Source organism: Sarcophilus harrisii, chromosome 4 (assembly GCF_902635505.1).
Source record: "Sarcophilus harrisii chromosome 4, mSarHar1.11, whole genome shotgun sequence".
Taxonomy (NCBI): Eukaryota; Metazoa; Chordata; class Mammalia; order Dasyuromorphia; family Dasyuridae; genus Sarcophilus; species Sarcophilus harrisii.
In genome coordinates, this window is record NC_045429.1 from 3,009,267 (window position 1) to 3,035,766 (window position 26,500).

At 46.7% G+C, this 26,500-nt stretch overlaps 1 protein-coding gene across 1 annotated transcript in view; it reads right to left on the reverse strand.

Annotated features, from left to right (window-relative positions):
- TNNI3K (TNNI3 interacting kinase) overlaps positions 1-26,500 on the reverse strand; it is a 285,034-nt gene that overhangs the window by 64,537 nt on the left and 193,997 nt on the right. The window contains exons 25-26 of the mRNA XM_031968361.1: positions 24,899-25,031; positions 11,462-11,571 (exon numbers count right to left, since the gene is read on the reverse strand). Of these exons, the coding sequence (XP_031824221.1) occupies positions 11,462-11,571; positions 24,899-25,031 (243 nt within the window). The remainder of the gene's footprint in view (positions 1-11,461; positions 11,572-24,898; positions 25,032-26,500) is intronic.

Sequence of the window (26,500 nt, forward strand, 5' to 3'; positions counted from 1 at the left end):
TCTGAGAGATGGGCATGGAACTTTATATCCTGTTTCCCAAAGCAAACAGGGCTCTTAAAACAGAATCTTCCAGGAGAACAATCCGGGCCAGGCTAACTTTTTAGCAATGACAGCATTGCCCAGAGAAGTCCTGCATTTCCACTAAAGATTACTCGGCGTTGCTTATTCTTGTTATTGAAGACAAATGTCCAGATGAGACGACTAAAGGATGCTCTTTGCCACCTGATGTGTCTCCTCCTCCAATGGGGCAATGACTCACCACGTCTCCCCCTTGTCCTAACATGAGAGAGTCAGATGGACACCGCGCCAGGGAGAAGGCTCTCCGAACCGCTCTATAGCATGGGGCATGAGAGCGCAAGGGGTAAGACAGATTTCTTGGGAAAAAGGAGCCTTTCCATTAGGTTTTTGGTTGCAGGTCCCGTTTTCTTTTCCTTTGACACTCCAGGACCTGGCAGGGACGAATTTCTTGTTGGTTGAGCAGCTGATGATGCAGCTCTCTGTGCTCTCTCCAGGTTTGTTGGTGCCTTGGTGCTCAGCCCTGGTGGCCCCTCCTTAGTGATAGCGATTTGCCATTTTTATCTCTAGGAACACCGTCAATGACTTGTACGTTTCTTCTCATGGTGTTCACTCTTCCCGGTCCCTTTATTTGTCACAGGCGCTGTTGGTCTCATGTGCTTGACTTTAGCCATTTTGAACTGGAGGCTCCAGCGAGGCAAAGCCAAAGCCCCGCCAGAGAGCCCGTGTGGCAGAGTCCTCGGTGGATCCCCATGTGCTCAGGAGCCAAGAACCCACTTCATGCAAGGGTCCTGCACTTGCCACTTAACTCATGAAAGTGAGATCAAGGTCATGTCCATTGTGGGACCTAGAAAGGAAACGCCACTTTTACAGGAAAACTACCACCCAACAACACAGGAAGGGGGTTCCAGGTCCACGTGCCTCCAAGCCCCCTTCAGAGACCTTCCACAAGGAAGGGGGTGTGGGCCAGGTTCTTTTCTGTGCTTTGGCTGTAGCCCGGGGCAGCCAGGCCTTCCAAAGCATTCTGGGAGCATGGTGGTCATTAATGAAGCCGGTCCACCAGCAAGACACTTCCAGAGAAGAGAAGGAAGACTGAGGTGCATGGAACCGGGAGAGGTCCAGCCCCAGACGCTGCAGTGGAACTCCAAGAGAGCCGCAGGTGAGTTAGATGGTCTGGTGTGTGTGTGTGTGTGTGTGTGTGTGTGTGTGTGTGTGTGTGAAGGACAGGGAGCAGCCCTTCTGGGCCCAAGGACAGCTCAGGGGAGATGGGGAAGGAAGGACAGGGGGATTTGTCTGGAGTGTCCCCACCAAAGGGGGCATTTTAGTCCCTGGGTCCTAGGAAAGCTTTATGGTGCGTGAGTTTTAGCCTCCTGGGACCAACCGTGCCAACTTAGCTCAGAGACCGACCCTCCCAGCCTGTGACGCTTTAGGAGAACGGACCATCCAGTCCCAGCAGATGACTCTGGGGAGGGGGCAGGAACAGACTCCCGCCCTTGCTGAGCTGGCAGGGATAATAGCTCCGGAGGCCGGAAAACTTAGAACTGAATTCGTTCTCCCAAGCTGGGAACCAGGCAAGTCTGCTCACGACATGGACGTTTCCAATAATTAGGTGAAACAAATGAATGGAATCGCTTTGGCTCTTCCTCCCCCCACCAGCCCAGACAACTCTGCCACCCAAATACGGGGGCGAGACCTTTAACTCAGTGACGTCAGGACGATGGCAGCTGTTGGGGAAGGAGGCTCCCGTTAATTATCTGGGCTCATTTATGTCAGGCAGCACTTTGTCCCAAACACGTAGGGCAGAGGGGCTGCATTTTGGCTAAGGGTAGAGCTGGAGAACTGGGTGCCAGTGAGATCGTATGTTCCCTTCACTTAGGGTGGGAGGTGGACAGGTCCACCTTCGGCCGGACCCCCAGTCCCTAGCACTTCCTAGAGATGGATGTTTGGATGGTGGTGGAAGGAGGCAACCCTCAACCTTATTAGGTGGCAGAAGAGTGAAAACATGTGTGCCCAGGGTGCCTACTGTGTACTTGATGTGCCTGTTGTATGCCCAGTGTGCCTACTGTGTGCATGGTATGCCTACTGTGTTCCTGGTGTGCTTACTATGTGCCCAGTGTGCCTACTCTGTGCCTGATGTACTTACTGGGTGCTTAGTGTACCTACTGTGTGCCCAATGCCATACTAAGCATCTTATAAACCTTATCCCAGTTGCTTCTGAAAATGGTTCTGGGAGGGAAGTGCTGCCATTCCCCTGACTTTAAGCTGAGAAAACAGAGGGACACCGAGGGTTAGCTTGGGAAGGAAAGCCGGGGTCAGTGGGTGTCTGAGGCTGGATACCAGCTTTCCCAATGGCAGTCGCTGGCTCTCTCAGCTGCAGGGCCCAGCCACCTAATGGGTTTCATCTGCTAAAGAAGCCAGGGGGTTATTTTTTCCTGTTTTTCTTCCTTCCAGGCATTCTCATTATCCCCCAGAATTTCCTCTGCCCCCTCCCCCAGACCCCCAGGGTGACACACAGATTTAAGAGCTGGTGTTACAACCCAGAGCTTTGGATTCTGAGATCCCGGACCTTGTGGAGGATGCCCTTTTCTTCTGGGCAAGCGGGGGTATAGAAAGTCTTTGGCCTTTATAGCTCTAGATCTGGCCTGGGGTTCAGGGCTTTCAGCCACATCCAGGGCAGATGGGAGTTGGGGGGGGGTTTCACTCACTGGGCTGATCCCAAACAGGCCGATAAACGTCTTATATCTGATCTCTCAAGCGAGATGATTTATGGGTAATGCCGCCCTTGGTGACATTGAAAGGGCCGGATGGTTTCTAAGTAATGTGATTATGTTTCCAAAATGGAAGGGGGTTCCTAGTAAGCAGGCAGCCGGCTGAGAGAAGCCCGAGCCCAGCGCTCGGCAGGGCAGGTTTCCTGGTAGCACCATCCTGGCGATGGGCAGACACATCCCCGAGGCTTGCCGCAGTTGCCCCGACGCCTCCCTGTCTATTTGGTTGAGCGTTAGCGGTGGTGTTCCTGGGATCTGCCAGCAGCAGAGCCATCTTCCCGGGCGCTGCTTCTGAGGGCCGGCAGAGCATCTGTTCAGCCGGTGCGATAGAGTTCCTCCACGCTAAATGCCTATGTTTGTCGTTCATCAGATATCAGCAGCGACACGTGGGATGGAAGAGGCCCCGCGCCCGCCTCGGCCCTGGCAGAGGGAGGCCTTGAGACCTGTTTGACAAATGAGCTGTGGCAGCCTCCGACAGAAGCAGAAGAGGACAGCTTTCACCCTCACCAACAAAGACGCTTCACCGGGAGCTCATGGAGCAAGCCTCCCAGGCCCAGGGAGCGCTGCACACAAAACGATGTGCAACATCACCGCCCGCTCTGCCCGGGTCTGCCGGGTCAGAGCCAACCCCCCGATCTGCCCCCCGGCAACTCCCTCATGTGTAGATATATCCTGTGTGATCAACTGCAAGACTGTACAAATGAAAGGAAATCAAGGTCTAGGGAACACCAAGAGTCCCAGGAAGACCAAATGCAAATGAAGGGCTCCCTCAAAGAACTTTGGCCCAGTGGGGACAACATGGGGCCATCGGCCAGGAAAAAAACGCGCGTCCGAAAGAGAGTCAGCTTCCACATTCCGGACCTGGACCAAGAAAACGGGCTGACTCTGCTCCTGTCTGACTCAGCGGAGGCTGGAGCCCTGTGGGTCCAGAAGCCAGTTCCACATGACCGAGGCGCCGGCCGCCGTAGTGAGAAGCTGAGCGAGATGCAGGGAAAGACAAGAGGGGGGAAAGACTTTCCCCATACTCACATTCCAGACAAAGGGCCACCCAGAGCCTCCTACCCCAAGAGAAAAATGAAAGGACAGAATTTTAACATTAAATTAAATTTATGCCCCTTTAGGAAACTAAGAATCCACCCAGAAAAGCAGCCCGACACAGAGAGATGTTCCCCCAAATCCTCACAGCGGGGCAAGAAACGAGCTCAGCAGAAATTGTCCAAAGTCGCTGAGAGGGAGGCAGCTCAGAAGAAACAGCCAAGGAGCCCCGTTGGGCCTGAGGGTCCCCTTGGGCAGCCCAAGAGCAGTGGAAATGGGAGAACACTGATTCCTATTATGACTAACACACAGATCTCAGATGAAAGCCACAGAATCCCAAATGGGGCTCAGGTGATGTCTGGAGTCAGCAAGAGCCCTAGGGAATGTACCCCTCACCTTCCTGCTCAGGCTCCTGGACGGGGCCAGCCTGAACATGTTTCATCGCTCACTTCTTCAGGCTTTCTGACAGGATTATCCCCTGCATCATCCCCAAAGCAGAGGATAGAAAGTGCTGCTCTCCCACCACCTTCAGTGCTCAGCTGTTCATCGGGTACTGGTCAAGGTGCCCCAAACGGTCACTTCAAGCCTCGGCATTCCCAGGCTGACCAAGTGGCACCGGGGACCACTGAGGATGGGGAGCACTGCCCGCCACAGCGTATTCTGAGGCAGGAAGATGGTGACTCTTCCACCTTGAGGAATGAAACCCAATCAGAAGGCGATTTCAAGCTAGACCCAAAGGATTCTAGTCCAGAGGAAGCGCTACCTTTCAAGCCACAGTATCTGCATCGTCCACAGCTAGGAACTGAGCAGGAAACTACGAAGGGCAGTCCCAGAACTTCATCCCAAGTAGCCAAAAATGGCAGTGCAAGTGGGGGGCCCAACTCCCCAAACAACAGTATTTCTAGAACAGAGTCTTATGCCTCTTCTCTCCCTCTTCAGGCCCCATCCAATAGCGATATCTTATTTGTAGAATCCGATTTCGTTCCCTACCAAAATAGTCTTGAGTTTTCCAATGATATCAACACTCCTCTTCCTGGCACTCAACCCAATTGGCACCCACCCAGTAGGAGTAAAAGAGGAACTGAGAGCGCAAATGGATTGCCCAGGGATGATGGCAAAGACGCACCTAGGGAGAAAATAGGAGTGGGAGAAAATAAAGAAGCGGCTCATAGAAGCTGGGCCAATTATGGGGCGATCACTCAAGCTGAGGAGATGGCCCTCCCCAGCGTATCGGAAGAGAGCCGGGGCAGTCGGAAATATGGAAAAAGTGACCCGCCGGCATTGCTGGGACCAAGTCCTGCCATTCAGAGCAGTGCGAATAGCAACCGATCCCCCAGAACCAAAACTGGGCTGCTGCCTAATGAAACCGATCCCCCAATTTATAACCACACGCCGGGGAAGGACGTACAAGAGGTTCAAGACATGCGGCCAGATGAAGGTGATGATGAACATGGAAAAGATGTAATCCCCGCTGAGAAGCATGGAGATGCCTTTGTGTTACCAGAGGTAAAAGACTGTCATTTTGAGGCAGAAAATGAGGTGCCTCTAATTCCTAGCTGGGTAAATGATGCTGAAAACTCTGCTGCAGACCCTACACCGTTTCTGCCATCTGCTGAATATGCTAATCCATCACCTTTGGCGGCAGAACAAAGTGAGCCAAATAACTCAAATAATAATCGCTTTCTCCTTTAGCTTTCTTCCGAGAGCACAAACACACCCTCCTAGCCTTTAGAAGCATTTCACATGCATTATTTGGGGAAAGAAAAGCCTCACTCAAACCTTTGTATCAGGGAAGCAAAACTCTGTGGTTGAAGGCGATGCAGAAACCAGAGACCAAACCAGCAAGATCCATTTGACACAATTAATTATCATCCCCTGGGGAAGGAGAAAACTCACAAAGTGAAGATGAGTCTGGCAGTCATTTTTTCTACCGGAAAAGCAACCAAATAATGACAATTGAGAAATTAAAATAGGATAAAAAAACCAATTGAGCAGATTTGTAGTTGTTTATTTTATGAGGGTTATTATCCACATCTCAATTAATATATAGTGCAATTCTGCTTTCTATGCTGCTGATGACATCCTTTTATTTCTGTTCTGTTGTATTTTCCCTAAGCTTAGTAAGGAAATTAAAAGGCAGCTTCATGTGCACTTAAAAGTGTTTTACTCATTTATAACTCCTGTCCTGACATTTTTCTAGATCTTAAATATAGTTAATGTGCTAGATGGAGTTGGCAGGGGGTGGGGGGTGTGGAGGAAGGAGGAGACAACTTTTAAGTCAGTTATTTCTTTGGGAGAATAAATACAGGCTTTTCTGATTCCCTGGAGAGGTAATGAGACTTTTCCCTAAAATTTATAATCTTACGGACTGCCACTAGGTGGGGATCTTGGACTCAGTCAAACGTGGAGGCCCGGAGGAGTCCAAATTGGCAGATTAGCACAAGGCTTCTTGTCCAAAAAATAAATAAAAAATAAAAATAAAAAGCAATAACAGAATTTTGTGTGTTTTTTTCCTCTGGCTGTTTTAATCTTCAGATTAGAATGACGGGGGTAGGGGTGGGGGTTTAGGTAAATAACGGAGGCAAGGAGCCCATCTCTTGTGTGAGTCCTGATCCCCCCTGCCCTGAGGGATCCTGTCAAGAAGAAGGGGTTGTAAAAGCACCAGCCGCTCTGATGGCGCTGGACAGCTCCCCAGAGGAGAGGAACTGATGGCGCTGGACAGCTCCCCAGAGGAGAAGGCGCTGATGGTGCTGGACAGCTCCCCAGAGGAGAAGGCGCTGATGGTGCTGGACAGCTCCCCAGAGGAGAAGGCGCTGATGGTGCTGGACAGCTCCCCAGAGGAGAAGGCCCTGATGGCTCCCCAGAGGAGAAGGAGAGGAGCTGCTTGTGTCAGAACAACTTCAGGCTGAGACTTGAATGAATGAAATGGGGACAAATGACCCCGAGGTAGGGCGGGCTAGGATAGTTCACTTCTGGCCTAAATCTGCAGGAGCTGTAGCTTTCTAGTTGGGGGGGGGGGGCGGCGGCAGATCTTATTCATAGGAGAGAGACAGAGAGGAGGGAAGGGAAGGAAGAGACAGAGACAGAGACAGGACAAGGTGGAGAGATTCCACTTCCACTTTCTGTAAGAGGCTTTCCTGCTTTGCTGTTGCCCTTATCCCTAAAATCTCCCTCTGGGAGTACCTTCCAAAAGTAGTGTGTGGACATGGTTGTTTGCAAGTTCTCCCCTGATGGCAGGGGGAGACCCCCTAAGGCAGGGACCCCATTTTGACTTTTTCTCTGCGTTTCTAGTGCTGAGCCAGAGTCTGGCATATTTTGTTGTTGAGTCGATCTGTCATGTCCAGCCCTTTGTGACCCACTAGGGTCTCCTTGGCAAACATACCAGGAGAAGGTACCTTCTCCCATTTTTCAGAGAAAACTGAAGCAAAACTGAGCTTCCTTGACTTGTCCAGGGTGACACAGTGAATAAGTGTCTGAGGCTGGGTCTTCCTGACTCTGGACCCAGTTCTCTCTCCTCCAGGTCCCCTAGCTGCCAGTCTGACACATGGTCTTTCATTAAATCCTTAATAAATGCTTGATGATTTGCCTAGAAAGTGGTGGGCTTGGGGTCAGGGAGATCTGCCTGTGAGTCTTGTCTCTAACATTTATGCTACATGTGTGATTAGCCAAGTCTCTTAGCCTTGGTCAGCTTTGGTTTCCTTGTCTGTCAAGTGGAAGTGATAACAGCACCTCCCTGATGGAGATAAGACACTGTGCAAGGGGTTTACCATCGTTAAAGGGTTAACTAGAAGATAGCTCTTCTGAAATAATTCCCTCTGCAGCACCTCTGCCTGCTCTAGCCCTCATTCACTTAGTTCTTATTTATTGTTAGAAATGATCTTATCTTTCTATCTTATTTATCATATGAATATGCCTTTGTTGTCAGGGCCAGACATTCTATGACATAGGTATCCTTAGCTCTCCTTTACAAGCCAGAATTATTCTACGAGCATAGTACTAGACCAAAGTCAACAATCACCAAGAGCTGATCCCATTCTCCTGCAGTCTCTCTTAGAGCTGGCCCCTGGTGCCCAACCCTCGGGCCGCAGTAGACAAGAAACCCAAGGGCGTCTTGGAATGCAGTAACCAACCACCGATTGGCTGGCACTAATTAGGGCCAAGGGCTGGAGATGCTATACAAAGAGATCCCAATGGGGTTGCTTTCTAAGGGATGGGAATAAGTTTACCCATGGCCTAAAGTTAACACAGACAAACAGAAGTAGCTAACTCTGAGGTAGCTTGGGAGATGGATGCCAGGAGGTGGGGCAATCAGGTAGGGCTGGAGTGCATCTCTGGGACTCTAGGAAGAGGAATGGTCAGTGCAAAGGCTCAGAGGTGGGAGGTAGAGCGCCATATGAGAGAAAACCAGGGGGGTCAGAGAGGTTCTGCTTCAGAGTGGGAGAGGCGGGAGTGGTATTGGCTAGGTGGGAGGGACTCTGAACTACATGGAGACGTGGCTTTGTCTTCAAGACAAGGGAAGTCTGTGGGGCCAGAAGGAGGTACCCCTGGCCCTGAAGAGGTAGTGGCAGTTCCCTGGCCGTCTGCCCCCTCCGTCCTAGCTGGAGGCTTGCGTTCTGTCCCTGGCACCAGGATGTTGGTGAGTTAGAGAATACAGAGCATTGGGAGGGAGATAAGCCCAGCGGAGGAAGGGGCTTTGTTTAGGCTGGAGAAGAGAACCCACAGATTTGGTGGAGAATTCTATCTGGCCCAGGTGCTTGCTTGGACAGGAGGAGGAGCAGTGGGAGGAGTCACCAGTTTGATTGGAAAAGCTTCCAACAATGACAGCTGACCACACCAAATCCAAAGCCTGAACGGCCACTTTGCCAGGACATTCTGGCAGAGCTTCTTGGCTGGCATGAGTTGGACTGGGCGGGTTCTGAGCCTTGTCCCAGTACTGGGATGTGGGACTCTGTGAGGTCCCCCACATGGAGAGGTTCTGGGGACTCTCTTCCTGTGAAGCCTCCCAGGAATAGGCTGATTGTAAGTGGACCAGTGGGTCCCAGAGCACTGGTAGAAGTCCATGGAAGATTGCAAAGAGCTCCTCGCTTTGACAGCCACACATCAGCTTTTATAATCCAAGAGTTATTCCATGTTAGTGTTCCTGGCACGCATCGCAGGAGAGTTGATAGCTGTGGCCTAGTTCTCAGCTTCTTCAGCAGTGGCTTGAGAACCCAAATGGGGTCTCCTAATTCAATGTGAGTCACAAATTATGATGTTTGGTTTGTATACCCACTTCATAAACCTCTATGCCCAGAGTCATGTAAAAAGTTCTTGGGGAAAAAAGGGGGGAAAAGTGCAGAAAAAATTTAAGAAGCCCAGACCTTGCTGATGAATACTTGAGGTGGGGTTCAAGAAAATGTGACTTCCCATTTACCTGTGTGACTTTGGCCAAGTCAGTTAATCTCTCTCAGCTTGGTGTTCTTATCTCTTACCCAGGACAATAAGGCCCAAAAACTCATTTCAAAGGACTTTTATAAAGATTATTTAAGATAATGTGGCAAAGGGGGCTTTGCCAATCCTCCAGGCTATGTCAGAGCCAGTTATCACTTCTGCAGATGCTGGACCTCTGCAGAACTTGGCCCGGTGACACAGGTGCATCTGGAGTTTGTGGGGCTGTGCCCCAGAATTCCTGAGTTCCCAGCACCCCACGCCATCCAACCATCCTTGCAGACAGCATCCTACGAAGAGCACACATTCACTGGAATGAATTTAAATTCTAGCTCTCCCAAAGCCCTCTGGGCACCCTGCACAAGTCAGTCTGTTTCCTCATCCATAAAATGAGGAAATCAGACAAGAAAATCTCTGAATCTTCTCCTGATTAGTGTTTTTCCTTAAAGACTTTTGTGGCTTCTTCATGAATTCTCATGAAAAGCCAGGTAATAAGAAGTAAAAGGTCTGGTGCCTTTTCTCCCCTTTCCTTTACATGTTAACTGTCAGGAGCAATCATCCTCCATTGTCACAAGGCCGGTTAGCGCGTCTGTGGGAAGCAGAGGGACCCTCCCTCTGGTGAAGGGCTATTTCCTCCTCTTTTTGTAGAGCCGGTTTGAGAAGCGGGTTTGCAGCCGAGGGAGCCCAAACCGCAGTGATTTCGACTTGAGCTGCTTGGCAGTTTGGGGGCAGGCTCTGTTATACTTTGGAAAAGGGCATTCTCTCACTGGGAGTTCCCTTAACCAATGAAATAACCAGGCCAGCATTTTAAAAAACCATTCCCTGTGAGGGACCTCACAGCAAACTGGCCTCAGGGTAAGAGAGACCAATATTTGACTCTTCCCCTGGCTGTGTGACCCCAGGTAAGTCCCTTCACCTCATGAGGACCCACACCATTTTCTAAACTGAAGAGCTGCGGGGAATTTCCCACTTGCACTGGCAGAGTGAGCCTCCTCAGTGGACATTCCCCACACTGCTGGACCCAGAGTGTCTTAAATGCCCACAGTGCCTGGCACACAGCAGCCACCCCAAAGCAACCTTCTCTCTTCCTCTCGCCACTCTGCCAACATGGTGTGGGAAAGCCGTTGGGGGATTCTGGGAAGGATGGAAAAAAGGGCCACAGAGGAGTCATTCTATCAGAATGCCTTAAATTCCCTCTCTGGGCTGGGTCCTAGGCACAGCAAAGGCAAGAATGACACAGCCCCCACCTTGGAGGGCACCCCCAGGGCTTGGGTAATGGCACAAGCTGCATGATGACTTTTGGGGCACTGGGTATTCTCTCAGGGGGGCAGCATCCACATGCCGGCACAGAGGAATATAGACATCTAAGCAATGTCCATATGTGCACATGTTCACACACAGGTCTCTATACCTACCTGTACACATAATGCAATAAAACACAGATGTATATGCCTCTAAGCAATGTCCATATGTTCACACATAGGCATCTATACCAACCGACACATATACATAGCATACACACACACAGATTTGCACAGCCCCACTTGCCTGTGTATACACATGGATGTACATATATGGATATGTGTGCATGCATATGGCACACACAGGTGCACGGTGGTCCCCGAGTGTAATCTCCTGGGGGGTTTTGTTTGGCTGGGCAGAGTTCCTCACCCACAATAGGAGCTCATGGAATACTGACTGAGGGACTGACGAAAGTCCCTCTGTGGGATCCGGCGGGGCTAACCTGGACTGGAATGTCTCTCGGACGCAGATGCAGGGTTACGCGGCGTCGCTGTACCCGGCACGTGCATCCCGAGCGTGCCAGAGGCATCCAGGACCCGGAGTCATCGGCGGCCCCTCATCCTTAGGCCCCTGGGACCACTGACTCAGCCAGAAAGGACACAGGATGGTGGGCGCTTCTACTTCTCATTTTACAGATGAGAAAAGCAAGGGCCAGGAAGGCCCTATGCGGCCCACAGTCACCCAGATGGCAAGTAGCAGATCTGGGCCTTCTGGTTAGTTCTGAGAAACATTTCAACATCAGAGGGGGGGGAAAATGGAATAAACACACAGAACTAACATTCTCTGAAGCAATTGGAGGACGAAGAGCAGAAGGCAAATCACTCTTAAAATAGACACTTAAAGTCGACTTTGTTGCTCAATTTGAAACAGATTTTTGACCATAACACGTTTTATACATGACCAAAAAAATTACTCACTTCAGGACACGCGTTCCAGCCTCTCATTAACAAAGACGAGATGGGTTTGGGAATGGAATAGCCGATGGGAGGTCGGATGTGGTGGTAAGCCATGTCGGCAGCTGCTGCGGCTGAAAACAAAGTGTGCTTGTCAACTTCAGGGAGCAAAACCATTTAATTTAAGAGAAGAAATATAAATAGATAAAAAAAAATCATTAGACATTGATCTGGACAATGCAGCCTCTGATGTTCTGCAGGCTCAGAGAAAAGGGAAGGGTGAAACTTTACATGCCACGGAGATGGGTGCACGGTGCACTCCCAGCAGGCCCTGGGGGCTGGGGTCCTTCTGCAGGCTGGGGGGCTGAGCACATCCCCCACATTTGTTAGGGAATCCACACAAAGGGAACTGAGAATGGTTGTTCAGCTCACACAATCAGACCGTCCTGTCCACCCACATGTGAATGAGCCCACTTCCTTCAGCATCCTTTATTATGGAAACCCTGGGATGGGCCCAAGGAAGGTGAGGAGCTCCAGCTAGGCTTGATTTATCTCATGTTGTGCCTGGGCATTAAGAGTTTTAAGACTTTCTTCCTATTTTGCATTACAGTGTTTTTATTGTTAATTTTCCTAGTTCTTTACTAATCAGTATAATCTCATACAAATCTCCCCTGACTTCTCTGAAATCCTCCTTGTCATCATTTCTTATGACACTGGTACACCAGCGGGTTGAACCATTCAGGTTGAGGAGGGAGCCTTTTGTATCCATTTCTGGGCTGCAACTGAAAGAGCTGCTGTGCCTGTGGCTCCCTCCCTCCTCCTTTTGGTCTCTTAAGTGTGGAAGCCTAGTAGTAATATCACTGAGTAACAGGGTACGAACAATTTGGTGACTATGGCAGGGGGAGGTGGGTTCAAATGAGTTTCCAGAATGAACCAACTCCGTGGGGTTTTAGCACACCTGATTTTCTAGTCTTTCTGACAACTTTTTTTTTTTTTTGCCATTTCCCTCAAATTGACAGATATGAAGTAGGACTTCAGAGTTTTTCAGTTTGCATCCTTCTAATTATTAGTGATTTGGAAATCATTTTTCCTCACATATCTTGAATTTCTTCCTCTGAGTATTGCCTCTTCATATACTTTGGTCATTTATCTATGGGGGAATTGCTCTTGTTCCTAAACATCACGAAGATGACTATTATAGATTTATAATATATTATATATATAATATGATTATATATATATAATATAAATATATTTATAGATGAGTCAATTCCTTATATTTTGGGAGTCCCAAAAGTCTTCATGAACTTTTAAGCTAATAAAGCTTAAAACTATTTTAAACAATTTAAAAACCTTTAAATTTATTACAACTGCACAAAATTTCCTAGGATATTTCACACTTCAAATACCCAACTTTTATTAGAAAAATTTACTCTAAAAACGTTTCCCCACCTAGCTGATTTCTTTCTGATTTTGTTTGTAGAAAAGCTTTTCTGATTTATGTCACCAAAGTTGTCTCTTTTAAATCCTGTGTAGAGGCTACCATGGAGAAGGGGGTCTGGAGTCAGAACGAACTGAATTCAAATCCATTCACAGACATTTACTAACTGGTGATCTTGGGCAAATCACTTCATCTCTGCCTGCCTCAGTTTCATCCTCTGTATAATGGGAACACCTTCTTTACCAGATCGTTGAAAGAATCAAACGTGATAATATTTATACAGTGTTTAGCACAACACCTGGCACACAGTAGGTACTATATCAATGCTAGCTTTTATGATGATGACAGTATGGCCTCCAGATACTTTATGCAGGATTTACAGATCACGGAGCAGAGTTTCACAGAGTAAAATGTCAGGGGTAGAGAGGCTGTGATATGCATTGGGAAAGGAAGTCTTCTGACCTATACTGATGAAACTAAAAATTCACTGAAGCATTGAAAAGTCAGTGTACAGCGGGGGTAGTCTTTAGCTGGAATACTCAAAGAAAAGCAAAACATTTGGTAACTTTTATTAATAGACTTTCCTTTCCACCACAGCTAGGTGGTGCAGTGGATAGAGTGCCAGCCCTAAAGTCAGGAGGAGCCGACTTCAAAGGCAGCTTGTAACTCTGGGCGAGCTACTTAACCCTGTTTGCCTCCGTTTCCTCAACTGTAAAATGAACCAGAGAAAGAAACGGCAGACCACCCTTACTTTTTGCCAAGAACACCCCAAATAAGGGTTAGAGTGATTCCGATCCGACTCAACAACGACAAAATCCTCAGCACCTGGCACATAGTAAGGCTTCATAAATGATGATTGATTAGCTATTTCCCTGAATTTCCCCCAATGAGTTCATCCACCTGTGTGAGTGCATCTCATCTTCAGGTGTCAATCACGCCCCCAGGTAGATATTTCGCATATGCTCTAGTGTCAGCCATGTCAAGTTATTTGCTTCTTGGAGTATTGTTGGGGGATTTGGTTCAGATTGAATGATAATTAATTATTCCTCATTCAAAGTGGATTGTAGGAGTCCTTGGCTTCTCCATCTGCCTCCTGTTCTCCCCAGATCTTGGCAATGGCGCCGCTCATTAGCACTTCCACCAGAAAGTGGGCAACGGAAATTCCAATTTGTCACCTTCAGGTGTTGCTTCCTCATCAGTAAGTTCTAGTGCCATAATTCAATGTCGGGAGGCTTTCCTGGTTTAATAGGGACAGCAAAGAGAGCCCCCATCTGTCTGCCAGTCAGGTTTCTGCAGTGTTATCAACTTCAGAATAGGTGATACAACTCACATCGGTACTGAGTTCCATGTTGATAAATATAGATAGGGAAGCTAGTTGCCTAAAAAGGAATTGGAATAAATTAAATAGAAACAAAAAGGGAGTGCTTAGTATTATGGAATTTCAGACTCTTTGATCTGGAAGAAATAGACTTCTGAGTGTGATAGAAAAACATTCTCTACTGTGTTCCTTCCAAATGTTTCTTTAATGATTAATGACATAGAGTGTTTTTCATATGTTTATTGATGGCTTCAATTTCCTCCTCTGGAAACTGCCTGTTTATATTCTTTGACCATTTATATATAAATGGTCAATCGCAGGATGACTTTTAACTCATAAATTTGACCCAGTCCCCCTTAAACCTTGGAATTTTAGAACAGATCATTAAAGCAATGATTGGCAAACATCTCACCAGGAAAATAGTGATTGGAAAAGCCAGCATGGCTCCATCAAGAATTGAGCATATTAGAATAACCTCATTTTTTTGGATGGGGTCATTTAAGTAGCGGGCAAGGGGAAAACTACAGGTAGAGATCACCTAGCAACGTTTCCAGTGAAATATCTCATGGTTCTCATTGAGGAGATAATATAATGGAATGGATTCAGAGCTGGCTAGATGTTCATGATTTAATGCTGTGTGGCAGGAAGTCTCCAGTGAAGTTCCTCAGAGATCCCCACTTGGCTGGGCCTGTTTAACATTTTCTCAAGTACTTAGAAAAACATAGATCATATGCTTATCAAATATGCAGATATTTGAAGGGATATTTAACACAATGGATGACAAAGTCAGGATCCAAAGAAACTGGACAAGGTAGAATATTATACTAAATAAAAAAATATGAAAATCCAATCGGAAAATATCTAAAATCTTGTACTATGGCCCTCAAATCAGCTTGATAAATATAAAGTGGGAGAAAGCATGTATCAACTGGTTGTCATTCAGTCTTTTCAATCTTGTCTGACTCTGCATGACCCGTCTGGGGTTTTCTTGGAAAATACATAGGAATGGCTCGCCATTTTCTTCTCCAGCTCATTTATGAGAAGGGAATTGAGGTAAACTTATTTAGGTGACTTCCCCAGTGTTCCACAGCTCGAAAGTGTCTGAGGTTGGACTTGAAGTCAGGTTCTTCGAACTCTGGGGCTGGCACTCTTATGTGCTACATTACCCGGTTGCCCCTACAATAAGATTTAGTATCATAGAATTTCCCATTCTTTCCCTCCCCACCCATTAGACTGTGAGCTGCTTCAGAGCAGGGGCTGGCTCTCCTTTTTTTGAATTCCCAGCACTTAACCCAATGCCTGACACACAGTAGGCACTTTAAAATAACAGCGGACTGCCCGAGATCAGCATTATTTTCTTAAAGGCATGAATCTTTAGCTTTTCAGTGGCTTTAGTGGTTTGTTGCCACTTTTATTATACTGAAAAATCACTACTGTGTATTACAGTCAATTACGTATATTCCTCTCCCCCCCGCCCCAGCCCCCTGGCTCTTTTCACCAATGCCCTTGGAAATCATTGGGTTTCAGAGCTCTCTTATTATGGAGGTTACAATGCTTTAATAATTTTAGGCTTCATTTTTCTCAGCTTCAAAGCAGCCCGAGCACCCTGGTAAATTGTGATTTTTTGCTTTAGTTATGAGACAGTTTTTTAAAGGCTTAAGATAGGCTCCAGAAGAGCATGTGCTACTAAAATTAGGAGATTGTTCTTTGTTTTAACTGTTTGAAGAAAGTAAAACAAATTTCTATTTTAATATATCAAAAACAACCTAGGAATTATGTTTTGTATTTCTAGAAGTTGGTTATCTCTCAATTAAAATCGCTGGATTGCATTTAATTACTTTCGAAATCTACCCTAAAATTTTGTCTGTCTTTACCATCACAACCATGGCAATTTGTCCTTTGATGTTACCATATTTGCAATTTCTTATTCATATAATATTTCAAAGAAACCTCAAAAAATCTATTTAAAACAAGATGAAGATGGCCAACCCTGTTTTTTGGCTGGCTGGCTGGCTGGTTATCTGAAGTATAACAGATTCCACTCCCATCCCTGATTTTAACTCAGTGTGAATTTTAGCATTCCATTAATTTTTCTTTAAAATAATAAAAAAAAAACCTTTGTCTTCTGCTTTCTAATTTAATTTATCAGTGTACTCCTTTTCATGGGTAAGATCATCCCATTCACATTAAGAGTTATAAATGTTAGATATGTTTTCATTTTTTACTTCTCCTTAATTCTTTCATTCAATCTAGGAATCTTCATGGTCAATTTATTCTTTGTGTGTGTGTGAATCTCTACATGTAATTATTTCAGAATGATGATGTTCCTTTGGCATTTTTCCTGCAGCATATAATATTCTTTGTGGAATGGAAGTCTTTGCTCTTGTTTGCTCACGGTTTCAGCTTTCTTTCTCGATTTAGAGCTTTGGACCAAATCTTAGCTCTAGTCCCATCCCATGCTTTTTGTTGGCAGGTAGGAACACCTATGTCTTTGTTGAGGGGGTAATTATTTTGCTGGCCTGGGCTTGAAGGATGAGGGATGGAGTCTGGTGGTAGTCATGTTGGAAGAGAGGAAGGTGCATGTGGAATGATAGGAGTTGGTGAGGGATGGACACGGGGCAGTGGGTGAGTTGCCTTCGGACAGGCTGAGACTCTGTTTCCCTTGTCCCATCTTGACTCCTCTTGATTCTTGTCTACTCCATCACAAGTTTTGTTGCATAGTTCTCTAGGACCCCAGTGATGACAACCTTTCTCTAGGTCCCCAGGGATGATGACCTTGGCCAATTTAGCCTTTCTAGAACCCATTGAAGCCCCTTGTGTGTGTTGTTTCATTTAATTCTCTTTCAGACTGGCAGGGAAAATGAAGCAGGCAGAGAGAGTTTCAGGGACTAACAGGGGTCAGCCACCCGCTCATCCCTGCTCCCGGTTCCTCGTCTTGTGTCCCCTGTCAGGTGCTGGGGACTGTTTGCTTCTGTCTTGTCCATTCCACATCTAGATTCATTGCAGAAGTTAGGCTACAGTCTCTTTCTCTGTTTTCAATTTACCTGGTTTATGAATCAAAACCATATTTGTGTCCCAGAAGGAATTTACTAGGATCCCTGTTTTCTCCAGATTTGCAAATGGTGTGTTTAACACTGGCATTAAGTGTTCTCCGAATGTTTGCTGGAATCTGCTGGTAAATCCACCTGTGTGGATTTTTTTATGTTTTTTTTTATGTATTTTATTTTTTGTATTTTACTTTTCCTCCTGGCCATTATTCGATGGCTCATTCAATTCTTTTTTTTTTTTTTTTTGGAAATAGGGTCATATATATTCTCCATTTCTTGTTCTTTTTCTTGAGAATTATATCTTTTTGTAAACATTAATACAACAGCCAGATGGAGGCAGTAGATAGAGCATCGGCTATGGTGGCAGGAAGAACTGAGTTCAAATTTGACCTCAGATGCTTACTGGCTGTGTGATGCTGGACAAATCACTTTACCCTCCATGCCTCAATTTCCTCATCTGCAAATGAGCTGGAGAAAAAATGGCGAACCATTCCAGTGTCTTTGCTGAGAAAACCCCCAGTACAGCCACAGCCCAGGGATTCTTTGCATTAGAAGTGGAATAACTGAGAGTCTGCTCCTTAAAGTCTCCTTTCGTCTCATTGAGTCGCCTCAGCCTGGTATTGTGACAGCGATCCCAGTATATTCCTGCATCTCTCCCTTCCCTTCCTCTTTCCCCTCTGTTCCCACTACCTCAGTTATCTAACTTGCAGTGTTTTCCTTTGTGTGAAGTAAACCATGTACCCGATAAAGGGCTGTGGCTGTTAGCATTTTTGCTGGTTTGCTGCTTCTGCAGAAATCTCCAAGTCTCCCAGAAGCTGCTGCGAGGGAAGGGCAGGAGTTAAAGCCACCATCACTTTACTGTAAATGACCAAGAAAATCTGGCTAGCTTCAAGACACAGTCAGAGTTGGGCACTGTCTGTAGCCTACCCGGCCATCCCATGGACATCTGCCTGGCACTGATGGAGTGGGGCCCGGCCTGAGAGTAATGGCTCTCACTGATTTGGTCTTTAAGGTTCAGAGAATGCTTTTTTCTTCATATTTCTGTGGGAGATTCTCCTGAGCTGTTCTCTCTCTCTCTCTCTCTCTCTCTCTCTCTCTCTCTCTCTCTCTCTCTCTCTCTTTCCCTTCTCTTTCTGTCTTTCTGTCTTCCTCTCTCCTTCCCTCCCTCTCCTTTTCTGTCTCTCTCTCACTCTCTTTCTGTCTGTCTCTCTCCCTTCTCCTCCTCTCTATCTCTCTCTTTCCCTCCCTTTCTGTTTCTCTGTCTCTGACTGTCTCTGTCTCTCTCTGTCTCTGTGTCTCTATCTCTTTTTCTGTCTCTCTAGGTTTGCTTTTCACGGATAGCTATGAGGAAAGGCCTTGGGCCTGCTTCCCTCTGAGCGGACATGTATCCTTAAGAAAGGGACTATGGACCCTAGCCCTGAGCTTGTTCTTTCCCACTGAAGGAGAGGATTAGATATTCCAACATTGTGACTTTAAAAAGGTCAAGAAAGTCAATAAAGTAGCCCCTTGGGGTCCCCCATGCCGGTGTCCTGGTGTTGCAGTGACTGCATTAATGACCTGGCAAGCAAGGGATGACCCTAAGTGGCATTTGAGACCCAGGCCAGTGGGAGCAGGGCCAAGGATTCCCATGGCAGACTTGCTATCACATGACTAAGAACTTGGGTAGAAAGTGGGCCAAGACTTTGTCTACTTTTTCCATAGAACGAGATGGAAGAGGAGAAAGAATCCTCCCAAGAGGCTTTGGGGGAGGGTCCAGGGAGATCCTTGGGTTCTTGCTCTGGCAGCAAAGTAAACATCCCTTTGCAGGAGATAATCCTACACACCCATGCCCAATGCTGCCATGAGACCGAAAGGCTGGTCTTGATAACCCTCACCCATCCTGTGCCTCAGAGTGGAAAAAAAGTACCGTGTTTACCTTTAGAAGAGCCCGGTTCAAAACTACACTCTCCTTTTCCAGCTGTGACTTTGGCCAAGTTACTTAGCTAGTCTAGACAAACTCTCTGAAAGCAGGGCCTATCTCCTGCCTCTTTTTGTATTTCCAGTGCTTAGCAATACACAATAGGTGCTTAATCAATGTTGATTGATTGGCTGAGCCTAATTTCACATTCTTTAAAATGCAGGAGGTCCATTTCTAAGGATTCTTCTAGCTCTGAATTCAATGACTCATGGACTGGAATCATGATCTATTGGAGCTTCAGTTTACTGATTAAAAACAATAAAATACAAAATCTCTATCTATGCTTTAGTTGATTTGGGGAGAAATGGGTTTTACCAAGGGAAAAGAAAAGAAGGAAGGGAAGGGAGTAAGAATTTCTACAATGCCTACAGTGTGCCAGATACCGTGCTGAGAGATTTAGAAACAGAATCTCAATCAGTATGACATAAGCAAAACATGTAAGAAAGATTGAAAAGTATTGGATTTAGAATCACCTGTCCAGAGAGAACAGTCACTCATTAAGCATCTATTAGGTACCAGGCACTATGTGAAGAGTTTTAAAAATAGGGTCTCATCTGAGTTCAAGTCTTGCTGTCATTATTTGGTCTCCACCATGGTCTTGGGAACACCCGAACCTCCTCAAGCCTTGGTTCCTATAAAACATGGCCATGGACTAAATCAGGGGTCCTCAAACTACGGCCCGCAGGCCAGATGTGGCAACTGAGGATGTTTATTCCCCTCCCCAGGGCTATGAAGTTTCTTTATTTAAAGGCCCACAAAACAAAGTTTTTGTTTTTACTAGAGTCCGGCCCTTCAACAGTCTGAGGGACAGTGAACTGGCCCCCTATTTAAAAAATTTGAGGACCCCTGGACTAGATGGTTTTTAGGGTTCCTTCCAGATCTAACTCTATGATCCAATGAATCAGTCACAAACAATTATCAAGAACTTACTCGGCTCCAGGCCCTGTGCAGTTGCTTGATATTCAAAGACAGAATTGAGAGGATGAGAGACATACAAGTGTGGGTAGCCGTGTTCTCTAGCCATGTCATCCATGCACGTAGTCCTGCCAGCTGTGCCCCTCTCAACCCATCCAGGCCTGCTCAGTCTGTGTCCCGCTAGTTTATGTCTTCCCATGATCTTTATGGGAGTCACCACGGGACACAAAGCATCTGGTCATTATGTGTATAATTTTCCTTTCTCTGGATCATTTCATGTTTTCTTGACTTAGAAGCATCTGAATTTATTGTTGACGTCATTTCTTACAGAGCAATGCTATCCCTTTGCATTCAGATACTACCACTGGGTTTTCCATTCTCTGGTATGTGGAATTCTACTTCATTTCCAGTTCTTTGTTATGAAAAAGGGAACTGCCATGATTCTTGATACAACACCAAGCTGTTTTCCATAGTGCCTGGGTCACTTCATGGTTCCATGAACAATGAATTAGTCTACTTGTCTTTCCTTAATCCTCCAGCAAAGTTCTTTTAATGACACTAAGATTTTTCAAGAAGTTGATCTCATTGGTCTCTTCCAGGTTAATGATTCTATGATTCTGATATTGAAAAAAATAATCATCAGAAAAATCTAGAACTAAAGAAAATGTCCCCAGAGTATGGGAGCGAGTGGGAGGCAACAGTTAGGTGGAGCAGGAGATAAGGTGCTGGGACTGAAAGCAGAAACACATTTACCAGCTGTGGGATCCTGGGCAAGTCACTTCACTGTCTTTGCCTCATCTATAAAATGAACTGGTGAAGGAAATGGAAAACCACTCCAATATCTTAGCCAAGGAAACCCCAAGTGGGATCATGAAGAGTTGGACAGAGTTAAAAAATGACTCTTTGGGACCATTTCGTTCTGATTTGGCCTGAAACCTTTGTTCTTTGCAGGTGAAGCAATCCACTCCATGCACAAAAACAAAAGGAAGTGCTCTGAGTTGTTGCCAATTATTTGACTGTCTCCTCTCTCATCCTCCCAAATCACAAAATCAAATTTGATCATTGTCAGGAGCATGACAATGCGGTTCTCAATGATGAACTTAATTAGTTACACCCTACTCACAGATAAATTGGTCTTGGATTCTGAGTTCCAAAAATAAACCATCATTAGATCTGTTATGGGTTATATATAAAATTCAATCTAAGCATACATTTTAAAAATGGGAACACTAGGGAAAGCGAGCCGTTCTGCATGTGTTTGTCAGTTCTGACTAAGATAAAATTGCCAGACTGTTTCTCTAATTGTGTTTATATATACAGTGGTTTTTTTTAAAGGAGAAAATAACATCATTAATCCAAGTAGATTCTTCTTTTTAGTCAGAAATGCCCCAGTACATTCTCTTCTGCTAGCCAGAGCTTCCGTGAGGTAGCCCTGGACCATAATCCATAGCGTTTGAGACCATGTGGCGATTGATGGAAGAATGACCTAACGGCTGCTTTAAGCCACATCTCCTCCCTCATGACTGGCTTTTTCAGAGGAGCGATGGGGGTGTGCCATCATCTGCTTTTTCTGCATCCCTTTGTGTGGGATATTCCTGGAAACACCATTGGGATGAGGGTCGCCTCCATTCTTCTAGGGCTCTGCACTGTGACTGTCCAGCACTTTCCTTGCCTTCCCTTTCTCAAACCCTTTCTCACACATCCTGCCATGTATGCGAGCAGCAAGTGAAATTTTGGACAATTCTGTCAAGATTCCCTTGGTATGATCCCTTTTCAAGTCCCAAAGCCTATAGGGTGAGAAGATGCTAGCATTTAGAATTAGATAAAAATTGACATATCAGCTAATTTAGTGCAAGCCCCTCACTTAGCATATATGGAAACTGAAGCCACATTCAAGGTCGTACAAGAAAAAAAGAGGAGAACTAAGGTCCAAATTCTGGTCCTTTCACTATGATTTTCTTTCCATTGTAGAGACTTTTGGAGAAATGTGTAGAGAGGCTTTATACACACATTTCAAAGAAAGAAAAAAGAAGTTCAGATAGGTAAGAAGTTGTTTAGAAAGTCACTGTAATTTTATTTATGGCTCAGAATGGATTTTAAGAGTTTCTTTTTCTTGCTTATTCAGATGCTACCAATATTTTAACAAAATTGCTGATATTTATATAAATTATTATATTGACATGAAGACAGCCTGACAAAGTCAATGAAGTACTTAAGTTGACATTAGCATGACAAGAATTATATTTCTCCCGGACAAATCAATTGTCCCAGGCAACTCTGCTTAGAGATCTGCCTCGGTGAGCCTCAAGTTGAGAGGAAGTATTTGGTAGGAGTTTCTCATACTCAACCAAATCTTGGGTCTAGGCTGACCAAGGACAGCAAAATCCAAACCTGAGAGATGGAGACAACGTGGAAAAGTGCAACTTTTTGACTTGGAGTTGGAAAGGGAGATGATGCTAGCATTTGGAGTTAGACAGGAATTGAGATAACACCCAATTTAGTCCAAGCCCCTCATTTAATCTATGTGGAAACTGAGGCCATTCATTCAAGGTCAATTCCTGAGTCTAGTGCTAACTACCACTACCATCTTTGGCCGACTGCCTCACATTTTGAGACTTGAGAGTTTCTTAAATGAAAGGACTGGACTAGAAGACTTGGGCATCTTCTAGCATAAAACCTAAGATCTTTCCATTGACAAGCAATTATTAAGTACTTATGATGTGCCAGGCACTGGGCTAGATGCTGAGATACAAGCAAAAAGCAAAGCCTTCCCAGCCCGGACAGACTTCTTCCTCAGCTTTCCTTCCCAGGAAAGTGGAAAGGAATCGCGAGCTCCTTGCGAATGACAGATCCTGGTGCTGACTGAATCTGTCACTAATTTAACCAAGGCAGCATCTTTCAAGATCAACAATATAATTATGGCAAGTCAAACATCTGGGATTCAAGCATGTAATAATTTTCATGCAAAACTGCGCAAAGTCATTTGATCAACTGCTCCTCAAGAGCCAGTTCCACTGGTTTCCAGAAGGTTCATGAAAATAGGACTGAATAGAATGTAGATTCCAGATCACAAGGGCCTTACCCTTCAGGATGAGGTGACATTTAGTGATCAGAGCACAGCCTTGGGAGTGAGCAGTCCAGCTTCAGACACTTGTTGGGTGGGAGACCCCGGGCAAGTGACTTAACCTGTACTTGGGTTTTCCCACCTGTATAATGGGATTAATAGGTAATACCTACCTATGTCTCTTGGTTATTATGAGGATAAAACAAATTACCATAAGTGAAGCATTTTGCAAACCTTAAAGTTCTATGTGAGTAATAGTTACTATGATGATTATTAGTATTCTCCAGAGGGAGAAGAATTCTGAACTGGAGAAAAGGGGGCAGTGGGTAAAGTCACCGAGTGGGCTCTTTGGGGATGGCCAAGGTCATGGATCACCAAGTGGGCTCTTTGGGGCTGACCATGGTCATGTATCACCAAGTAGGCTCTTTGGGGATGGCCAAGGTCTTCCATCTCTGAAGGGGTTGAGGGTTGGCTGCGATGTGTTGGGAAGCAGGCACAGACTGGTATCTTAAGGGATAGCACCGGTGGCATGGCACAAACTTCAACTTGGAAACTAGGAAGGAAAGGAATTGGTTGCTGGGGGTTGCATAGAGGCCGGGCTGAAGCTCGTTTAGGGGCTGAGATGGGGCACGCTGCAGCATTATTTGTGATAGTTAGCCTTTATAAAGACCTCTAGAATTGGCCAGTGGTTTTCAGTGTTTCCTCTCATTTAATTCTCACAACAATTCTGTGAATGAGGTGGGTACTCTTAATGTGCTGATGGGGAAAGTGAGGCCCTGAGTCAGTGATTTCCTCAGGTTACACGGCTAAGAACTGGCTATGGCAGGTTTTGAATTCAGGACTTGCTGACTCCAAGCTTGGTACTCTATCCACTCTACAACCTAATTGCCTCCTCCAGAGGGTATTGAATCTGAAGTCAGAGGAGCAGGTCTGGGCCAGCTTTGTCATTGGCTGGCCAATGACCTCGGAAAAATTAGAATGAAGGAGGTTGGCCCAGGCCCCTGAGGCTTCTCCTTCAGGGAAATTCACAGAGAATGTGACTCAATGGTTCTCTTGAATATGCTTGTTTGAGGTTAATCAGAACAAGTGTCGGTCCCAGGGACAGCCAGAAGTAACTCTGGGACACCACGAGGCCTTGAAAAACATTTTGGAATAGTATGTTTCCCCTTGATTCTGGTCCAGTGCAAACCACAACCAGCACACGTGTCCCAAATACTACATGTGGCAAACTCGTCACCCTTCCAATGCGCTCAAGGCTCTAGTTGCCTGTGTTGACCACAAATGTTGGACGGGGGAACGGAGGGGGAGCCCCCCCCCCCAAATAAATCCCAGTACAACGTGATGAGACCATCCAGTCATGGACCTGGAACTGAGGAGAGGGGAGAGGGGGCTTATTTCAGTTCCTCATTTCAGGAAACAGACCGGCTGAGTCCGGCTACGGGCCCCTGATCTGAGCCACCTCCTCCCGGTGCACCAGCCTGGCTCCCATCCTGGGTCTAGGCCGGAGATGTGGATGGACAACAAAGCCTTGAGGCTGAAAGCTCACATGGAGACTTCCTTTGGCGCCGGGGGAGGGCGGGCAAGCTTGTTTGCTTGCTGTCTACCCTCCCCCCCCAAACTAACCTTATCTGGGAGGGGGCAAAGGACAGGGGCAGTCTCCCAACAGACAGAAAATGGAGCGAGCTCGCGGGCGGCGCCAGAAACGGGAGCGCCTCGTACCTGGCTTGAGGTGCGCAAAAGGGATTTCGCCGGTGAGGAGCTCCCAGAGGCACAGCGCGTAGCTGAAGACGTCCGCTTTGATGGTGTACCGCGTGCACTGGGTGAAGATCTCAGGGGCCATCCAGCGCAGGTTCTGCGAGGCAAAGACACCCGGCTGATGGCCCACCCAAGGCCCGCCTCCGCCCGGCGCCCAGCGCTTTCCCTCGGTTTTAGCTGCAGACAATCGGACCGCTGTCCTGACACTGGGCGCCCCTCCCCGTTCCCTGTCTCCAGGGTGGGCACCTGAAGGCTCCCCCCGCCCCGCAAGCCTCGTGACCTTGTTCTGTACAAAGTCCTGTCGGGAAGGGGACGAGCGGGACGGTCCCAGCGTTTGCTGCCGGGGAGTGGGGGGTCGCGGGTCAGCCTCTCTCTGGGTTCTCCCTCTTTCCCCTCCATGGAGCCCCGCGAGCCCTCCTGGTTCTCCTCTGGGAGCAAATCACCGGAGGGCGGCCCGACCTCCTGGCAGCAGTGGCTGGGAGCTAATCTAACTTTCTGGGTTTGGGAGTCTAAACAACAAAGAAAAAAGCGAAAGGAAAAGAGATCTTCATTGTTCTGAGGAAATCGAGGAACCCCTGGAGGGTCCTGCCTCACTGTGGCCACAGAAGATCGTAGGTTTACACAACGCGTTTTACACAAGAGGAAACTGAGTCAGAAATGGCAAGGCTTGCTCCGTTTCCCAGAGGGAGAATGTCTCAGAGCTCAGCCTGAACCCCGGATCTCTCTAGAGTTAGAAGGAATTTCAGGGGGGAATCAAACTCAGCTCCCTCATATTACAGGGTGGGAAACTGAGGACTAGGGCAACTGGGGCAGGATTTGAAGCCAAACCTTGTAAAACCAAGGTCAGCCGTCCTTGCCAGCCCGACATCCAGTTTTCTATGCTCTCACACCCTAATAAATCTGGGGAAACTAAAAACCATAGGATATGAGAACTCTAACCTTTGACTGGGGGATGTCTAAATTTTAATATCTTTACAAAAATTTCCCTTGTTTCTATTGGGAACCCACCTTTAAACCATTTCAAACCTGTGACAGAAACAAATTAACTTTAGTTAATCCTGGGGTGTGGGAGCAGGAGAAGTGTGCGGATGAACCTCATGTGGAGGTTCTAGTCTGAGATTAGTCACAAAACGCAGTGAACCATGCTCAGTCCCTGTCTCCCCTTCTATCTGGCTGTCTGGCTGTCTCTGTCTGTCTCTGAGTCTGTCTGTCTTTCTGACTCTTTTGTTCTCTGTCTCTTTGTCTCTGTCTCTCTGTCTGTGTCTGTCTCCTGTCTCTTCACCACATGCACATCTGCATATGGACACTCCATCCATAAAGGTGGGAAGTGTGCATATGTACCTACGTCCAAACTCCTTCTGGGCTTCTGCTTCCTCTCTCCAGTTTCTGGCAGAATGCCTCCTATACAGTAGGTGCCAAATAAAAGTTTGCTCTTCGATTCAATTGTTCCATGTCTGCCTCGCTGTCCTCCAAATTGGCATGTGGTCTTGGCTCCTGACAATGCTTTGCTGCCATTTTCAACCCTGCCTGCGTCTCCTGCCTTTGGACTTCTCGGGTTTAATACAA